The following is a 17,584-nucleotide window of genomic DNA, read 5'->3' as shown; positions in this document are numbered from 1 at the left end:
AAATCTTGATGTGAAGAAAAGATTTATTGAAATTTGAAACACATATTATATGACTGTGTTCTTGAGTTTCTAGATACAAAAAGCTTATTTATGATAGATATGGGCACTGATAACATACATAGGAGCTCTTTAAAATACCCTCGGGTATTTTACAAACAACAATTTTATTGTTCTAAGTACCAGTCATTGTTCTGTGACTAGAATGGATTGACCTTTCAGTTAGTTTAAAGTACATCATGAATATAATTTAATATGATAATTCTGAAGGTTGAAAAATCCACAGTATATAGTAAATTACAGGATCAAACTTAAATGAATTTAATGCAAAATAACGTATGAAATATGAGAATATCGCAGAAAAATCAATTAATTCGTGCAACAAATACGAATAATTCATTGAGCACATGTCCTATCTATATATTTATAATAATTCATATAATATCCATTTAAAATTATATTCCTCATTATACAATGAACATTAGGTACCTATCGTAATTAGGTCTACATACACGACTAAATAGATTTACATTATATCCCAATTAAATAACTAATTTGGTAGGTAGCCTAAATAATAATTTGTTTTATTAATAATCAAATAAAAACGATGGTCAATCACTTAGGAATCAATGTGAGTAAATATTTTCCAATAAAAAACGGAACTAGGTTGAGAGTTGAAATGTAAGGTTTACGTTTTGAAATCTATCAATGAAATACCTGTATTATAATTTCATAAGTTATCTAACTATATGACTATATTAATAATAGATCAAAAATAAATATTAAAAGTATTTTGAAATAATAAACCCACGGGATTAGCAAGATATTTTGTTCGTGTTTATATAGAGATACGTACATTTTGTTTAATAGTCATTATATATAACATTACATATACTTAAACTATATTATATATTATTATAAAAATTCAACTAAACCAGTCAATGGCACACGTTGAGTATTATTTAAACGATAATAATTATAATTTTGATACAATTTCTGAATAAAACTGGTCAATGCTAAATGATCTCATAACGTTGATAATTCCTATAATATACAGGTAGGTAGTAATATAATGACTATATACGGGGTTATTACGACACGAAAATTATGAAATCTATTATCTTACTTGAATTTGGTTTATTTAGATAAGTAGTAGGTATCTATATACCTGCAGTGTTACATATTATATTGTTCAGGGATATTTTTATTCTGTGGTATTAAAGTTGTACTCCATTTACCAGCAATACGTTTCACTTATCAATACCAGTATATAGGTACGTACCTACGGTACATTATCAAAACTAGTTTCTATTTGCCTATTCTTATATCTTTGCAATAAGGTCTTATAATAATTTCCACTTCCAAATGCATCATGCATTCATGTTTGTATCGACCACTAATTATTGATGTATAATGTGATTATGTTATTATTTTTTAACAACAAATAAAAAATATTTAGAAAGTGTTAAGCTGAGCCGTTGTTTTTTCATGCATAATTTTATAATATCACAATATGCATTGGTGCTTGGGACATATAATTTCGTCTATTTATACAATATATACAATACAAAGCATCATTTGTTTCACATAATTTAAGTGACTATTGTACCTAGAAAACGATCGAACATTATGATGTATATTATACCAAAACGCTCGTAAAATATAATAATGGAAACTTCGCTACAATAGAGAAAATCAATGTTTGTTGTAGGGAAATCAGTTGAGGATCGTGTCGAACCACTCGACACCATATACCTACAACACTGCACGGATTCAAATTGTCAAAACTGTCGGGAGCGATTAACATCGCTATAACAGTCATTCGGCAGCCTCTTAACCGTAAAATATCGATAGGTAAATGTTTTCTAAAAAAAACTAAAAACAATATTCGCCCGAGACAACGTTTCCCTTGAACAATTCAATAGTATATTATATTATAGTGTACTATTTATAAGCTAGGTATATGCCTGCAGATGATATATACGTATGTCGTATACGAAACGGTGGTATAAACTATAAAGTACCTAATACCGTACTAGCCGACCATCGTTTGTGTACTAAAGTCGAAGAAGTGTGTTTTGATAGTGCAATATTATAATAGGTATATCTGTTGGGGTCGAGGTGCGAAAATCACGAATGTGCAACCGACGTGTGTGTCCGCCGCGAAGTGCCGCTGCGCAACCTTCAGCCGCAGCAGTCGGTCGGTCGGTCGGTCGGTGGTCGGTCGACTACTATTTAATGGTTTTCATAGAATCCTAGCTACGGTGCCCCGGGGACGCGCGCGGTGGGGCTGACCGAAATCTAAACGACTTATATTAATCGATTTTTGCATTATATTATATTATTATATTGTATAGGTACACGCAACTATTTTGTATTAGAAAAAATGAAACGAACGGCGATGTAATAATAATAATATAATATGCACCATTATGTCCATTATATTATATATTATGGTCAGGCTAACAGTTTTATGGCGTCGGACGATTCGCTAGATAATAATCGAACGACAACACTTAGTCAATTGCTTCACGTTTGAATTCAATATCGATTCAAACTTCAAATGCATACTATATATTAGTCAAAGTACCTACCTACTAACTACCTATATAATATACATAATTACATAATTGTAATTTGTAGCTGTATCTGTTAGAAATCAACAAACCTTGGGGCCACTATTAAAGTACTCAGTTGGAAATCTACCACGAGAGTAAAAGAGCTAATTTGTTTGGTGCAGTAAAAAGTTCGAGTCGTGAATAATTATTAATTTTTGACCACAAAACTGTTTCACATCTACAAAATATTATCCCTGGACATTTATCAAGCAGTTTAGAAAAAATATGTCATACCTAACGTCTATAAATATAACATGGTAGTTTTAGTATTAAGAAACTATATTAACTACCTACCTACATACCTATATCTACCTATATATTACTTAACAAATTAAACACCGTTTTAAATGTTTACATAATATTATGTGTGAATGTACGTAAAATGTCAATATTATAATAAATAATGGAAACAAAATAATATGAATGAATTTAATGATTTAAAAAATGTGAAAAATGAATTATTAAAACAAAAGTTAACGACCTTTAAGGATAAATGACCATGAAATCATATACACGAATACAAATTATAAAAGAAAAATCATATTACATAACAATTTAATATTGATAATAAATTATGTGTTTTTTAAATAAATAAACTCTTAATCGGTTAACCAAGATTAAATCATACTTATTGGTATTAAAAAAAAACCCCATTGACATTTTTATTTGTACTTTATTATTCTCTCCAAAGCTGTCAAACTATAATCTAAAAATTTCCTGTTAGATCTTGATAAAGAATTATTTTAATTCCATACAGTTAATTGAATGTGCAGTAAGTTCTAGAAAAGTCTGGTAACATTTCAAGGACAACTTCTCGAAGGTCGATAGTCAGATTTCTTACCACATTTTGAATTATTCCCGTTTAATTTGATTTTAATATGTATTATATATTATTAGTCAAAACAATGATGATGTTGGAACTTTTTCAAAATTATTTTAGGTTACAAATCTAAAAATGTAAAACGTGTATAAAATTTAATTTTAACAAGTGCATCTGGCCACAGTGACAATTGTGGGAATGAGTACTTGTACTCGTTTAAATAATTTATACTTAAAATGTTTCTATTACGGACAACTTTCAAATAGCTATAAAATGATAAGAACCTGTTTAATAATTTTAAAAGGTTAATTAAATATAATAATTTGTTTGTATCATGCGTATGGGTAATAATATATTATTATGGTCATAGGATGACATTTTCGAAGTATACCTATATACCGACTGTTTCGTTATAACATTCGAAAAAAACGTGTACAATATTGAAGCTTTACTATATAGGTTAGGGGAAATAATATCATTGAGAGATCAAGTACATTACGATTAAAAAAAAATCGTAAAATTACACAGTAGGTATAAATGGTTATTGCAATGATTCAGGAACACGATTGCTATCATATAGTGTCTCGAATAACCGATATCCGCGTAACTAGTAACTACTGCGTATAATACCAGATATACCTAGGTATACGACGCGGATCTATAATAACGAAATTAAACAACAATATTATAACGATATTATATATTGCTGTTGCTAATCAACTAAACCCGAACAGAACAGTTGTAATACCTAGGTACGCGTGTGCGCATGTACAGATATTATATAGTGCAATTAAAAACAAATATAGGCAAGTTTGTACGTCGTGATTTGAAAATCTATTTTTTCCCAAGGTTGCTTTTCCTTTCACCCGAAATGCACGACGTGCACAATATTTGCAAATGTATAGCAAAATGTGTGTGCGATATAAGTAGGTACCGATGGCTAAAAAAATGACCGAAGGATTATTATTAATTTGAACCGTTCGGACAGCGGCGTGGCGGTGATAATCGCATGTCATAATATTTTTTCGCAAACGGACGATATCAAATAGGTATATTATATGGTAGTAATAATATATAGGTCGAACACGAACAGTATAATATGCACTTGGGCACTTAGCACTTATAATAATAATATAATACCCGTTACACTAACATAATACAGCGCGCACGGGATTCAAATTCGACCTGAATACTAAAATTATCAATTATGTATTTATGTATAATGGATATATATACCTACTATTACACTCGATGTTTGTGCGTTGATATCAAGACATTTAATAGTCGCCTACAGTGAAAGCAAAATGCTTTCGATAACAACACTTGGGGTAGTAAACATTAATCGTATGCCTATATTTCGTTAGGTTATTATATTTTATGGACGAGAAAAAACGTACAAAAATAAAACGTGTGCACTTTGGTCATTTGAAACGAGCAAGCGAATTAATAAGAGTGGAAAATTCTATCGGAAGCTATAGGTAATAGGTATTATATATAATATTTAAAAGTATATATAACAATGCGATGATTGTAATTAAACTAACGGTTTACGAATATTATGATAATCATTACTGTATCGTGATAATGTAATAATAATAATATGGTTACTACATGTGCAGTACATATTATATTGATATATAATATTATTATGTATACTGGCTGTTATGCGGCAAAGGAAAAGACTTTCACTGTCCGGCGCGACCCATACCTATTATAGATAATATTCTATCAAATTATTATACTATCATTGAATTATATTCTAAAACGAAATAAAATAATAATAATGATAAAAAGTCGAGCTCTCAATATGTGGTGCAACACGGCGGCGGCGGCCAAGACGTCCATTTTCCGTTTTCGGGCATAATATATACTTATTGCGTCATTTCCAGAGGCTCCTCGGACTATAATAATGTGTGACACGGATAATACGATTCTTTTTACGATTATTTATATATGGACGATGCGTAGTTTTCACGTCGGTCCATCGTTGCCACTAAATATTAATACTCGGCGGCTGGCAAAGCCCTCCCCCCCCTAGAGTGCCTGACAATTGCGCCCCGAATACTTAATGCAGTACAGAGGAAACGGTATAGGCATGCCGACGAAACGGGCACGAGCGACTTTCACGTTCTGATTAGTGATGATTAATAATATTATTCCACAGACGTCCGAGAGGTTTTTTCCGGGCACGGTTTGGCCCGACATTTTTTATTTAACAATATAATATAGTAGCTGGTACACGCCGAATAAACGTCACAATAAAGAATTGGCCATCAGGAAATGTGTGCAACAGTGTGACATCCCGATAATCGCGGCACCTGAGTCATAATAATAAAAAATATATTAAATAGACCAATTGCCGAAACGAGATTTTAATATTATATGCATACCGCAGCTACGTACTATAACAACATACTGTAATATTCGGATACCAATAACGCGGTCTAAATGTCTAATTTCTCAATATAAACCCATTACCAGCTATTACCTAATAACAGTATAAAAACACAATTATGTTTACTGCGGACGAGTATGCCAATAACTTGATGCTGTAAGGTATATTGTAAGAAATAAAATATGTTTGTACAATGTACATAGATTTAAAAGCAATTTATGTTTTTATAATGTGAGAAATGTCCATCATCATAATATTATACAATAATTTGAATTTATTTCAACTATTATATTCTAGAACAACAATCCAACAATACATATGGGGCTATTAGTGTCAGAATCGTTACATACTATTAGTAAAAACTATTTCATCCTATGCATTATTAAACTTTCGTATAATATTATGTTCTATATTATTTTGTATCACCACATTATTGCTGCGTACCTATATACGTATAGCCTATAGGTGTACCATCTCTGTGTTTCAATGTTAACGTTTAACAATATAATATACAATCTACATGAAATAATAATAATATACACTATTGCTTCCCAAATCAATACAATGTTTTCAACATGCATTCCTGTATTATTTGTTGGTGAGCTCATCTTAATAATATACGCATTAGGCACTATTGGTAGCCGGTCGTAGGTACACGGTTTTCCAGTTTTGTCTTCCGTTTTTTCATTCCGAAACCGGTTTTTTAACGTTCTGTATATGTATTTTTCGTAAAATAATACAAAAAATATATATATGCTTACTCTTGTATATATAGGTATCAATATATATATATATATTATGTATATAATATGTAGTGTGTACCGTGTACATGTAAAATAAATATATATAATACTTTTTTTCCACTTGTTGTGCGCGTATACATATATATTTTATGTCTTTTTATTTCGTATAGTATCTTTCTTTCAGGGTCAGCCGATGGCCACACAAGGAATATAACTATCAACAACAATAACATTCATACGGCTCACCGGACATTATCGATTCATCGTTTTGACCTAAGCTCTGTGTTTGTTTTCAAAAAGTACATCCTCCCAATAATATCAGCACAATCATATATTATATAGTGGGGGTAGTATAGTTGTATTATTCGAACACGACGTACCTATAATATTGATATATACACAGCGATTTCAAACTACCCATATACATTGAACTGTATACGAGAACAAAGTAGAAGTATTTTAACTATGTTGTTGAAGGTGTACCACGATTTAAGATAGTAATAACTATATAGTAAGTCACTATCTTAAATCGTGATAGGTACTCAATATTATAATTTACTTGTCTGTTAATATTATTAGCTGATCTATCCCTTGGGAGAAATCTATAGCCTAATATTAATTATAAGCAACAAATATCAACACATAAAAACATAACTACCCAGACAGATTATAACACACCCATCACATTCACTCGACATGACAACGCGTATTTTAATATTGGCAACTAATAAGTAACACAAAACAAAATGTACAGCAAAAAAATAATGAGACTCTCATCGCAAACAAGACGAATTAGGTGGCTATAACAGTAGTTCAATATACAGAATGATCATTTTAGGTGAAAGGTGGAATGAAAAAAGTGCACTGAAACCAAAAATAAAATACTGCGGAGAATATTTTTAATTCTTCTGTGTAGATCTATTAAAGAACCAGAGTCCGATCCGCCAATAACGTCTGGTACATATGGGTTTTCGTATATGGTTGAAAACGTTTTTAATCAAACACACCCTCAACCGGATGATCGATAAAAAAAAATGGTCACACTCGCACGATGAATGCTATAATACGTCATGACATCGTTACTGGCATATCCAGATATCCTCGTCAGTCGTCGGTCGCGTGTCAACTGGGTTAAGTGGTCGCCACGTAAATGGACTAGTGCGAATAGTATATTGACGTAAGTTGTGTAGGCGTACATAATAATATATGTATTGCATGTAGTAGGTAGGTATACTTACATAGAAGTGTCTACCTATAGAATAGTAGTCTTTGTTATTATTACATACTATAGTCACCGGCTCTATAATATAATATATGTACAGGTACATGCGGTTCACGCGTACCACCGCCGTGACGATTTGGGCGTTTTATTATTATACAACACAATAATAATATTATAACGCCGTGGTCCTGAAACTGGCCACGTACCTACGTGGGAAGAACAATGTTCAAGTAGCACTTTGGATCAGTTGACTTTTCTCTTTTCGATATTGTATTCTCCGCACACGGGTGTAATATAATCGACATAATAATATAATAACATAATATACGATTGGTACCCATTTTTACAGATGTGTTGCGCAGTGGCTGCTGCGATAGGTAACAATATTGTATTATTATAGAATGTGGGTATACATACACTTATAGTCCTATAGTATCCTGTACGTGTACAATATAATATTATAGTCGCTACGTAAATTTTTTATAATTTTATAAACGTACCTATTATTTATTTTGTCTAACGCACGTGTTAACATAACAGTAATAATTGTGCAACTTCTAGACGCATGGTCTACAGTCAACAGGCTGCAGATAGACCGGCGGCCGATACGTGAATGTGTCAACCTCCTTTCTCTCGGGGCAAGAGAATAATAATAATATAATGATAATAATAACAACGCGACACACGATAAGAGTAGGGAAAATAATTACGGCCCCCACGTGACTTAATTAAAAATCATTATGTTATTACTTATTATATACCTACAAGTTTGTGTATTACAAATGTATATTATACGGCGGTAGACAAGTATACGCCTCCTTCTCATCACCTTTCCGTCTCATGGAAATTCGCCTTACGAAATAGTGTTCCCATAAAAAAATTGCACACAACAAATTGGTCTCTGACCTCCAAAAGCCAAAAACTCAAACAATATTTTATACATAACTATGTAAATATATTACGTGAAATGTATATAGTGCACACACGCAATTACACAAATGACAAATAGTATCACAAAATATAACAAATTTTGAAATGTGTATGTATTTTTGGGCGTCTACAGTTAGGTACTATTCCCTCGATCTGTCTCATAGCTATTCCGAGTAACCACCGCAGCCAACACAAATGCTATTGATAGAAATGAAAAAATTAAATAAATAAATTATCATAATTTATAGCCGTTTTGAGATAATTATACGCTGTTGGCATAATATTGTTTTTAGCCGTAGTATGTAATATTATAAAACGGTGACGCCTTCGACAAAATATAATATAACACGCGTGAAAAACTACATATATACCAGCTAATTACCTATAGCTACGAGAAATCTACATATTTTCTATGTAATATTACCTAACAAGTGTTTTTTTCGTCTCGCAATCTCTTAGTATAATACATACTAAGGTATATAATATATTAGTATAGATATAATAATTATAATAGTACCCATATATATTAATACATAATACATGTTACATATATAGCTAGGTATTATGATACTATGAATCGAAAAAATATATGTTATATTCAGTAGGAAATATTGTATTGTATTATACTGTTATTAGGTACTTTATTATAGTCCAGTGATGAAAATGGTTACAGGTTCTCATCTACCTACGTGTAATAACTATATTACTATTTATTAGTTTAGCACGCTAGTTTTCGGAAAATTAAAAGAAAAATTAAGCGTAGAGACACGGCAGCCATGACCAGGGTCGTATGCAAGGGGGCTACAGGCTGAAGCCCCCCTCTCCCCACCACTGACCGTATTATTATATTTATCAAGTTTGAACTGAAGTCAACTATCAAGCAAGGGGCTAATACGTCTTAACGGATTAGTTATATCCAACATAAACATAAAAAAAAAGGGGACACTGGGTACCGCTCTGCAGACTGCTGTACTTAAGGTGTCAGGTGAGTCACTGTAATGGATGTGTTAAAATTGAATTCAATGATACCTATTTATCATTGTATAGAAAAAACGAATACGAGTGAAGAACTGAGAATTTTCAATTTTGACCTTCCAAATGTATCAACTAGATCCAATTCGCTACCAAAATCCTCCATTGAAGTTGATGATCAGAGCATTTTTTCTACTATAAAAAAGTTTAGAAGTTGAAAATTGTACACGCACTGTCGCACTCTCAAATACCTCGCCCAAACGTCTGAAATTATTTTACTGGACGTTGGATAAAATCAAAATCAAATAGTAATTATTAATTGTCGATCCTTCCTTTCCATTGAAAAGTCGTGCGTACGCTACTGGGCATGATTATTATATCTTAACCGTTATCGGCGCAGGACCCTAGATATTGTCAAGATAAAAACACTCACTATTTTTTTTTAATAGTATAGTTTCCGAACAATATTGGTATATTTATTATTAATTTTGTTTTTACATTTATAAATGTATTGGAATTGTTTTTGTTATTTTTTCTTCCATAATATAACGTCCGATAATATTCGCGCTACTGACCGCACCTCACGTCGAGCATATTAAACGCACTTCCTGTCAATATACAATGACGGTTGATTGAACTGTCATGTTGCCAACACATTTACCTTTACGAAACACGTATGCACTTTACGCAATTCGATTCCTAGTACTTCAAATAATATATACACTCCACCAAGTATCGATGAATACAATAATAATTATATAATAATTACAACGAATAATAATTCGTCAAATAACCCACTACGATTTTTTTTCCATTATGATTATTTCTGGAAATATTTTATAATAGGTACAATGTAAATCGTATGCAACTAGTCAATTTTAACAATCGTTATCAAATTTAATAGAATATTAAATACACGAGCATAGTCCAATATTCCTGTTGTACTAACATTGAAAACTGTAATAATATGTTAACCATTTAACGAGGTTTCGCAACATTGTGGTCGTTGTTAGAGGACCACACCCTTTGTGAATACGAATGTTTCAAAATTTATTATTAAAATTAATTGATGCATAGGCACATAAATACTGCACTAGGTAACTGATCGAGAAAGCAATTCATTCGAATGCCATGCTACGATATATATTAACCGCTTTCTATTTAATTATGGAACACTATACCTATCACATACCGGTGGCGTTAATTTTCACTTTTCAGCATAATACACAGAATCATAATATAAAACAGTGTAATAAGACACTTATGCAACATAATGTCCCTCAGGAGTAAATATTATGCGAGGTTCATATACTCGGAGACTTAAACGTCAGTATGATGATATTATTATTATCACATAATTTGACTATTTTTTTTGTTGTTGTCATAAGTACCTAAGTTATTTGATGAAAAACATTGTTGGACATTTATCTGACCCTTAGGGTATATATTATTATAATACTATTATACATAAAATTACCATTTTTATTTGTCAAAATCCAAATGGGAGTGCTGCCACTCGGTCACTGTTGTTCGCGCACAAACCGCCCGGAACACATTTACGATTGCGTGGTGTGTGTATACAATGTGTAGACACGTACGTATCTATATTAATTCGTATACGAATTAAAATAAACAAAATAGAAAAATACACAAAACAAATACGAATTCTCAAATGGAAAGACAAGTCAGAATCGCGTTGTGTCTAGATTGTAACTGACATCGGACAACGCGTCTTTGCCGGAGGTTTGATCGGTGTGTACGCTACGACTATACGCTACGAAAACGAGGACGCCGGACACTTGTCCTTTCTATTTTCCCCTCTCTCACCCTTCGATATGCGGTACAAAACAGACCACCACCTTGGCGGGAATCGATATCTCAGAACAGTTCATAAATGGAGTAGAATTTTTTTTTTTGAAAAAGTAACTCTCAAATCGTGTACCAATATGTATACAATCAGTGTTGCATTATGTAACCGATGTTATTACCGCTTTATCATCATATGTATTTGGAGAAAACCGCTTTCCCCTCGGATGAATATGTATTCAGAAAATTATTGTGAGTGGCTTAGTCCCATATAAAATTTAACTCACACACATAACTACGAAAATAATAGTGTTTCCTAGTCAATCATTATCTCAAAAAAATGTTGACGTTCTTAAAAATAATTTTTTATGTAAGTAATTTGAAGCCAATACCTATAAGGCGACATTTTTGAAAAATAAATATTTTTATCGTTATCATTTTTAAATTTTAAATTTTTTGAATCTCAAAATACAACTTAAATTTCATATTCTAAATAGGAGTACTTTTTAATTGAACTTTGAAATGAGTAGATATTGGGTGTCTAAATTAGTTTTTAGTATTTAAATTTTAGATGTGTGGAGTGGTGTAGCACAGCAGGGGTAACCCACACAATGCTGGACAACCCTCTCCGCTCAAATTTTAAATAGGTACTCATAAGTTATAACTACTAATTTACTACTCATTCAAAATTTGTCTTTTAAATATCGAAATACTCAGAAAAGTGTACTGCTTAGAAATACAAAATTAAACCCAAAATATTTATTATACAAAATAAAATTTGATTGAATCGAAATATAATTTTTAGTGAATTATTTTTTTTTATGTTCATTTTAAAATTACTCAAAATATTTTTAATTATTTGTTTAAAAACTATTAAATACACTATAATGAGTCATTATTTTAACTGTGTATACTTTAGTTTTTAATTTAGTTATAGTTTTCGGTTGAGTTCATAACATTTTATTTGTACTTACTGGACCCTACAATATGTGATTAATTGTGAATACATTTAGACCACATGTTCAAATACTAAATTCTACCACTTAATAAAATATATAGTTCAGGATTAACGTACCTATATTAATTTGTCCTTCGATGATAGGTAGAGCTTAACATTCGCTCTTAATCATTTTAATTGAATGAAATTTAATAAATCATAGACCATAGGACGTTATAAAATGCATTCTGTAACCATTGAAAATCCGTTAACACTTACAATTATAAATAACATTCAATTTATTTTTAACTATAGTAATACTTAACTTGCTAATCCTATAAACCTATAAATCTACATTTACTTACTTACTAATAATGAATAAGTAAATAGTAATAACTGACAATCAAAAATAAATACCTATAGCATATAGGACATAGGTAGATAATATGTAAGTAATTGTAATATTGTAACTTGAAACGATAATATACAACGATCTGACACTGCTTACTGCGCACTAATAATTTATCAATCAACTATTTATGCAAGTATTAGTAATCTAAAATGTATAACTTAAACTGATTCAGTTCGACAGTTTTTAAAAATATGTATTAAGATAAACAAATAACAGTATAGAAAAATAAATCATTTCTATTTGACGGAATTGTATTTTTAAATTATCGTTTATACACATAAACAATATACCTAGGTACATCGCCGCTGTATCTATGGAAAGTTAAATGACTCTAAATTTGTATTGGAGACCAAATTATACGATAATAACTAATATTACACAGCGATTAAGATAAATTACCATGTATGATCGACCAGACCACATAAAACTAGGAACCTATTATACATTGTATAATATTAGTTATTACTCATTACAATCAACCGATAATTCATTTAAATTTAAAATTAACTTATTATCTAATAATTGTATATCCTATTATACTTTGACCCCCATTACAAATGAAAAGTCTCTAAGCTTTCTATATAAACAAAATAATAATAAAATATTTTGAGAACTGCGAAGTTCTTAAATTAACTTTGTAAGTGTAAACGACTTATATATACCAGACACCGGTACAATATTAAAATATTATACGAGTTATGTAAAACTTACTAAAAATTAGCACTCTTTTTTTGACGTATTAATCAGTTGTGATTAAATTTCGCAAACATTGTATTAAAAAAATTATAATTTTGCTATAACAGTTTCTTAAAATAAAAACTATTAAATGGATAGGATTCAGATCTATCTCGAGCTGCATCTAAAGTCTTATACACGCCTAGGTATAATGCCATAATGGTGTAGGTATAATTATTACAATTATTTAGATCATGCACAATAAATAAAGAGTTATATACAATTATAATGATTTACTTGTGCTGCGGGTTTGTGCCAACATTTACATATTTACATAATTATTATATTATGCATCAAATTAACGCATAATAATATTATGTTTCACTCATGAATTTTATCATACTTATTATTTATAGTATTACGAGTAAGTTTACTTGCCAGATAATTGAGTAACTATGTCTAACACTCTGGTACATTCGCATTGAATACGTCATGGTATGACTAAAGTCTCATAACTACAGAAAAATAAGAACGTTGAACTTCAGTTAATATATTTTTCATTTTAATCTTGTAATAATAATATATTTTGATAACTTGTTAATTTTCATATATTTCGTAATTTAACTTTTTAAGCATATCATTTTATGTTAGAAAAAAGTTCTTAAATCAATAATCTCCCAATTTAATTCAAATTATACACCTAGTACAATAATCAACACATAAAAAATTGCTTTATAATGTATATTATATTATATTTTACCTATTCATATATTTACTTAATTTAAAAACAATACCTATCTTAATAATACATTAACAACCACTTATATTCTAATAAGGAATGTGTTTAGTGGAATGTATTTAGAGATACCTACCTATAACCTTCTATATTATGAAATGTTCCTCATGCTAATATTATAATATGTATTTTTTTTCTTTTTATAATATAATTATAACCCATAAATCGGGCTATACATATTACATAATATACAATACTTACAATACACGTATAGACAACACTCAATTCAAGAGCTCAATTATGAATAAACTGACCGTTTAAAAATAATAATAATGATACAAGAGAAATCTTGTAAAGAAAATTAAAATTTTATTTTTAGTTAATATAATATATAAGCATTAATTATTAACTAATGTAATTTAATTTTAAATGTATTGTATAATTGTTATAACTATAGAATATATAATAGCTAAATTATGTTTTCATAATGCCTTTATTGATTTGAACGTAATTTATTCTGATAGTTTAGGTACATTAAATTATTATAATGTTACAGACAACTATTATTTTAAAATTTTAACTACAACTTGCTTATTACGATCAGTCTAAGAAAACTCTAGTTATAACTTTATATAAGTAATAATTTTGAATTACCTACCATTAAAATCTCAAATTATAAATATCTAGCCCTCCATCAATGATAACAGTATTTACTCACTCAAATAATATATGGAAGTTAGTAGGTAGGTATGTAATTGAATATTAATATTTTGTTCAATATACAATTCAAAAAGCAATACATACATATTACAGACATATTTTATAATGATTATTGAATGTATAACAATTAACAGTATTGTACCTATAGTTAAACAATTTACGACGGTCACCTACCAACTTAAAAGTAGTTATATTCCCACGTAATCTATAAAGATAATTCTTCTGTTCATGATTTGTAACTATTTGAACTCCTCCTAAACGGCTAGACCGATTTTGATGAAAATTTTTGTGTATTTGAGTTAGTCTGGATGGGCTTATAGGACGTTTCGGAGAGTGGATGTTCCGGCGTGGATTATCATATAGACCAAGGATGGGCAACTGGCGGCCCACGAGCCATTTTTCACTGGCCCATGATGCTCACATGTCAATTTAGTTTATAAAAATATAAAATATTAAAGATTTTTCTGTATTTTATTTTATTATATTTATAAAATTATTAAAATCGATATAATGATTATCGTAAAACATAGATATAAGTCCTTATCTAGTATTAAACTAATAAATGTAAATAATATTATATTATTTATAGGTTTATAGCAAGGTGGATACCTTGAGGTATAGTTAATATTAGGGTTTTTTTGCTTTCTATGTTCTCTAGCCCGCTAGATTTTTGCACATTCAAAATTGGCCCTTTAGTAGTATTGAGTGGCCCATCCCTGATATAGACAAAGGTATTGATGTAAATATACGAGAGCGTTGCACATTACCGATTATCCCACAAGTACCTAATCGAAACAAGGGACAATACCGAAATATGATTTTGATATTACCCATAGCACATTACCAAACGGTCAAATACAAGGTTTATCAAATTGTCCATTCTTATCGAAAATGGTCATTATAAGTAATTAGCCCAGGTTAGATTTATCAGTTATCAACAAACCACAATATAATTATCAGCTATAAAAAAAAACACAATATAAAATACCAATTTATAATAGATGACTTTCATTATTGTCTACGAGAAACGTCTAAATCTATATTTTATAAAAATAAAAAACTAAATACTATTTATTTAATTATAAATTGTTTTCAATGTAAGTTAATATTTATTACACATTTATCAACTAAATAGTAAATATTAGACAATATTATATTGTTTCGTTGTTTTTAAAAATAGGTACTTTCAATGCCCAATAATTAATAAAATATGAGATAATCATATTGATATAATTTATATTCTTATTGCAGTAAATGAAACTAATCCAAATAATCCAATACTATAGATTCTACTGTTTAGACTGTATATAATTTGTATATATTTAATATTTATCCTAGGCTTTATATAGTTGCAGGAAATTCACTGGTATAATTTTAATATTTTGTAATTGATTGGTAATAATTGAACAATTTTATCATTGATGGCATGTAGGTATAGTATGTATCAGGTTTTTATTGGACACATCTATATAACTGTATGTCTATATCCCACTGCTATAACTGGTTTCGACCTCCCAGTATGTCAAATCAGTACGTATAATAGTTGTGGTTTCGACCGGTTTATTTTCATAATAACATTTTACATAACCTCATCAACCTGGAAAATGGATACATATTTCCTTCATAATATAATATTGTATTATGTATAGGTATCGCATACATGGTATAATTCTTTCAAAAGATAAAACTCATTATTTAGTTGAATTAATCTGATATGGAAATGAGTATTTGTAGGAAACTACAAAGTACACTTTTGGTAAAAAAGGGTATAGGTGAAAAAAGGTACCTACAGATTATGGGGAAACATTAAGGCCCATTTTTATATTGTTGATCCGGAAATGACAGAGATTGCATGATTACTGACAGTTGTGACACTGTAGTCCACTACAGCTGTTTTTGTAGTTGTATAATTGCTAAATTGTTTGTAATGTAAAAATTGTCATTATAATGACAATACCAAATACTGTACATTTAAAATCAATAGTGCTTACTTAATTACCATATTGTGATAAACAAAAGTCAAAAATTGTAATTCTATATACCTAAGTTTAGATCATATAAATTAGGAAAACTTTAATAATAATAATAAAGAAAAGGTGGGTAAGTGGATGTCGCTCTGCTGTACAGTAGGTTACAAGTGGGTCACTGTATAATGGATAGTATTAAATTTGAATTCAATGATATAATATCACTGTATAAGAAAAACTATTCTGAGCGGAAACGGTTCGTCAGTCTAGATATTAGACATACATATTATAGGTATACTTATCTATAGTATTATTAATAATTTTCAAATTAATCATATCACAATATCCATTAGGTAACGCGTTATACATCAACAACAAACCGTGGTACTATCATAGATATATAATAGTATACTTTACAAGTTTCAAGTACCCACAAATAATATTACACAATCACAACAAAAGAACTAATATAGTTATTCCAGGTTTTTTAATATGTAATTTCGTCCAAATTTGAACTTAAAATTACTATAAAAATAAACTGTGCTTATAACGTATTTCTTAGAATTTTTGGGTAACAGAATTAATATTTACGTGAAATTTTGTTTTAAATTTTCAATCCTTAGATATAAAAGTT

At 29.8% G+C, this 17,584-nt stretch overlaps 1 protein-coding gene across 1 annotated transcript in view; it reads right to left on the bottom strand.

Moving 5' to 3' along the window:
* LOC100165452 (probable chitinase 10) overlaps window positions 1-11,466 on the bottom strand; it is a 32,563-nt gene extending 21,097 nt beyond the window's left edge. Inside the window, exon 1 of the mRNA XM_001950345.3 lies at window positions 11,175-11,466. Within this exon, the coding sequence (XP_001950380.1) occupies window positions 11,175-11,177 (3 nt within the window). The 5' untranslated portion in view covers window positions 11,178-11,466. The remainder of the gene's footprint in view (window positions 1-11,174) is intronic.
* Between the last annotated feature and the right edge of the window lie 6,118 nt (window positions 11,467-17,584).

The sequence above is a fragment of the Acyrthosiphon pisum genome, chromosome A3, assembly GCF_005508785.2.
Source record: "Acyrthosiphon pisum isolate AL4f chromosome A3, pea_aphid_22Mar2018_4r6ur, whole genome shotgun sequence".
In the NCBI taxonomy this organism is placed as follows: domain Eukaryota; kingdom Metazoa; phylum Arthropoda; class Insecta; order Hemiptera; family Aphididae; genus Acyrthosiphon; species Acyrthosiphon pisum.
Note: the sequence above shows the minus strand (reverse complement) of the source record. Positions and strands in the feature narration are given on the sequence as shown.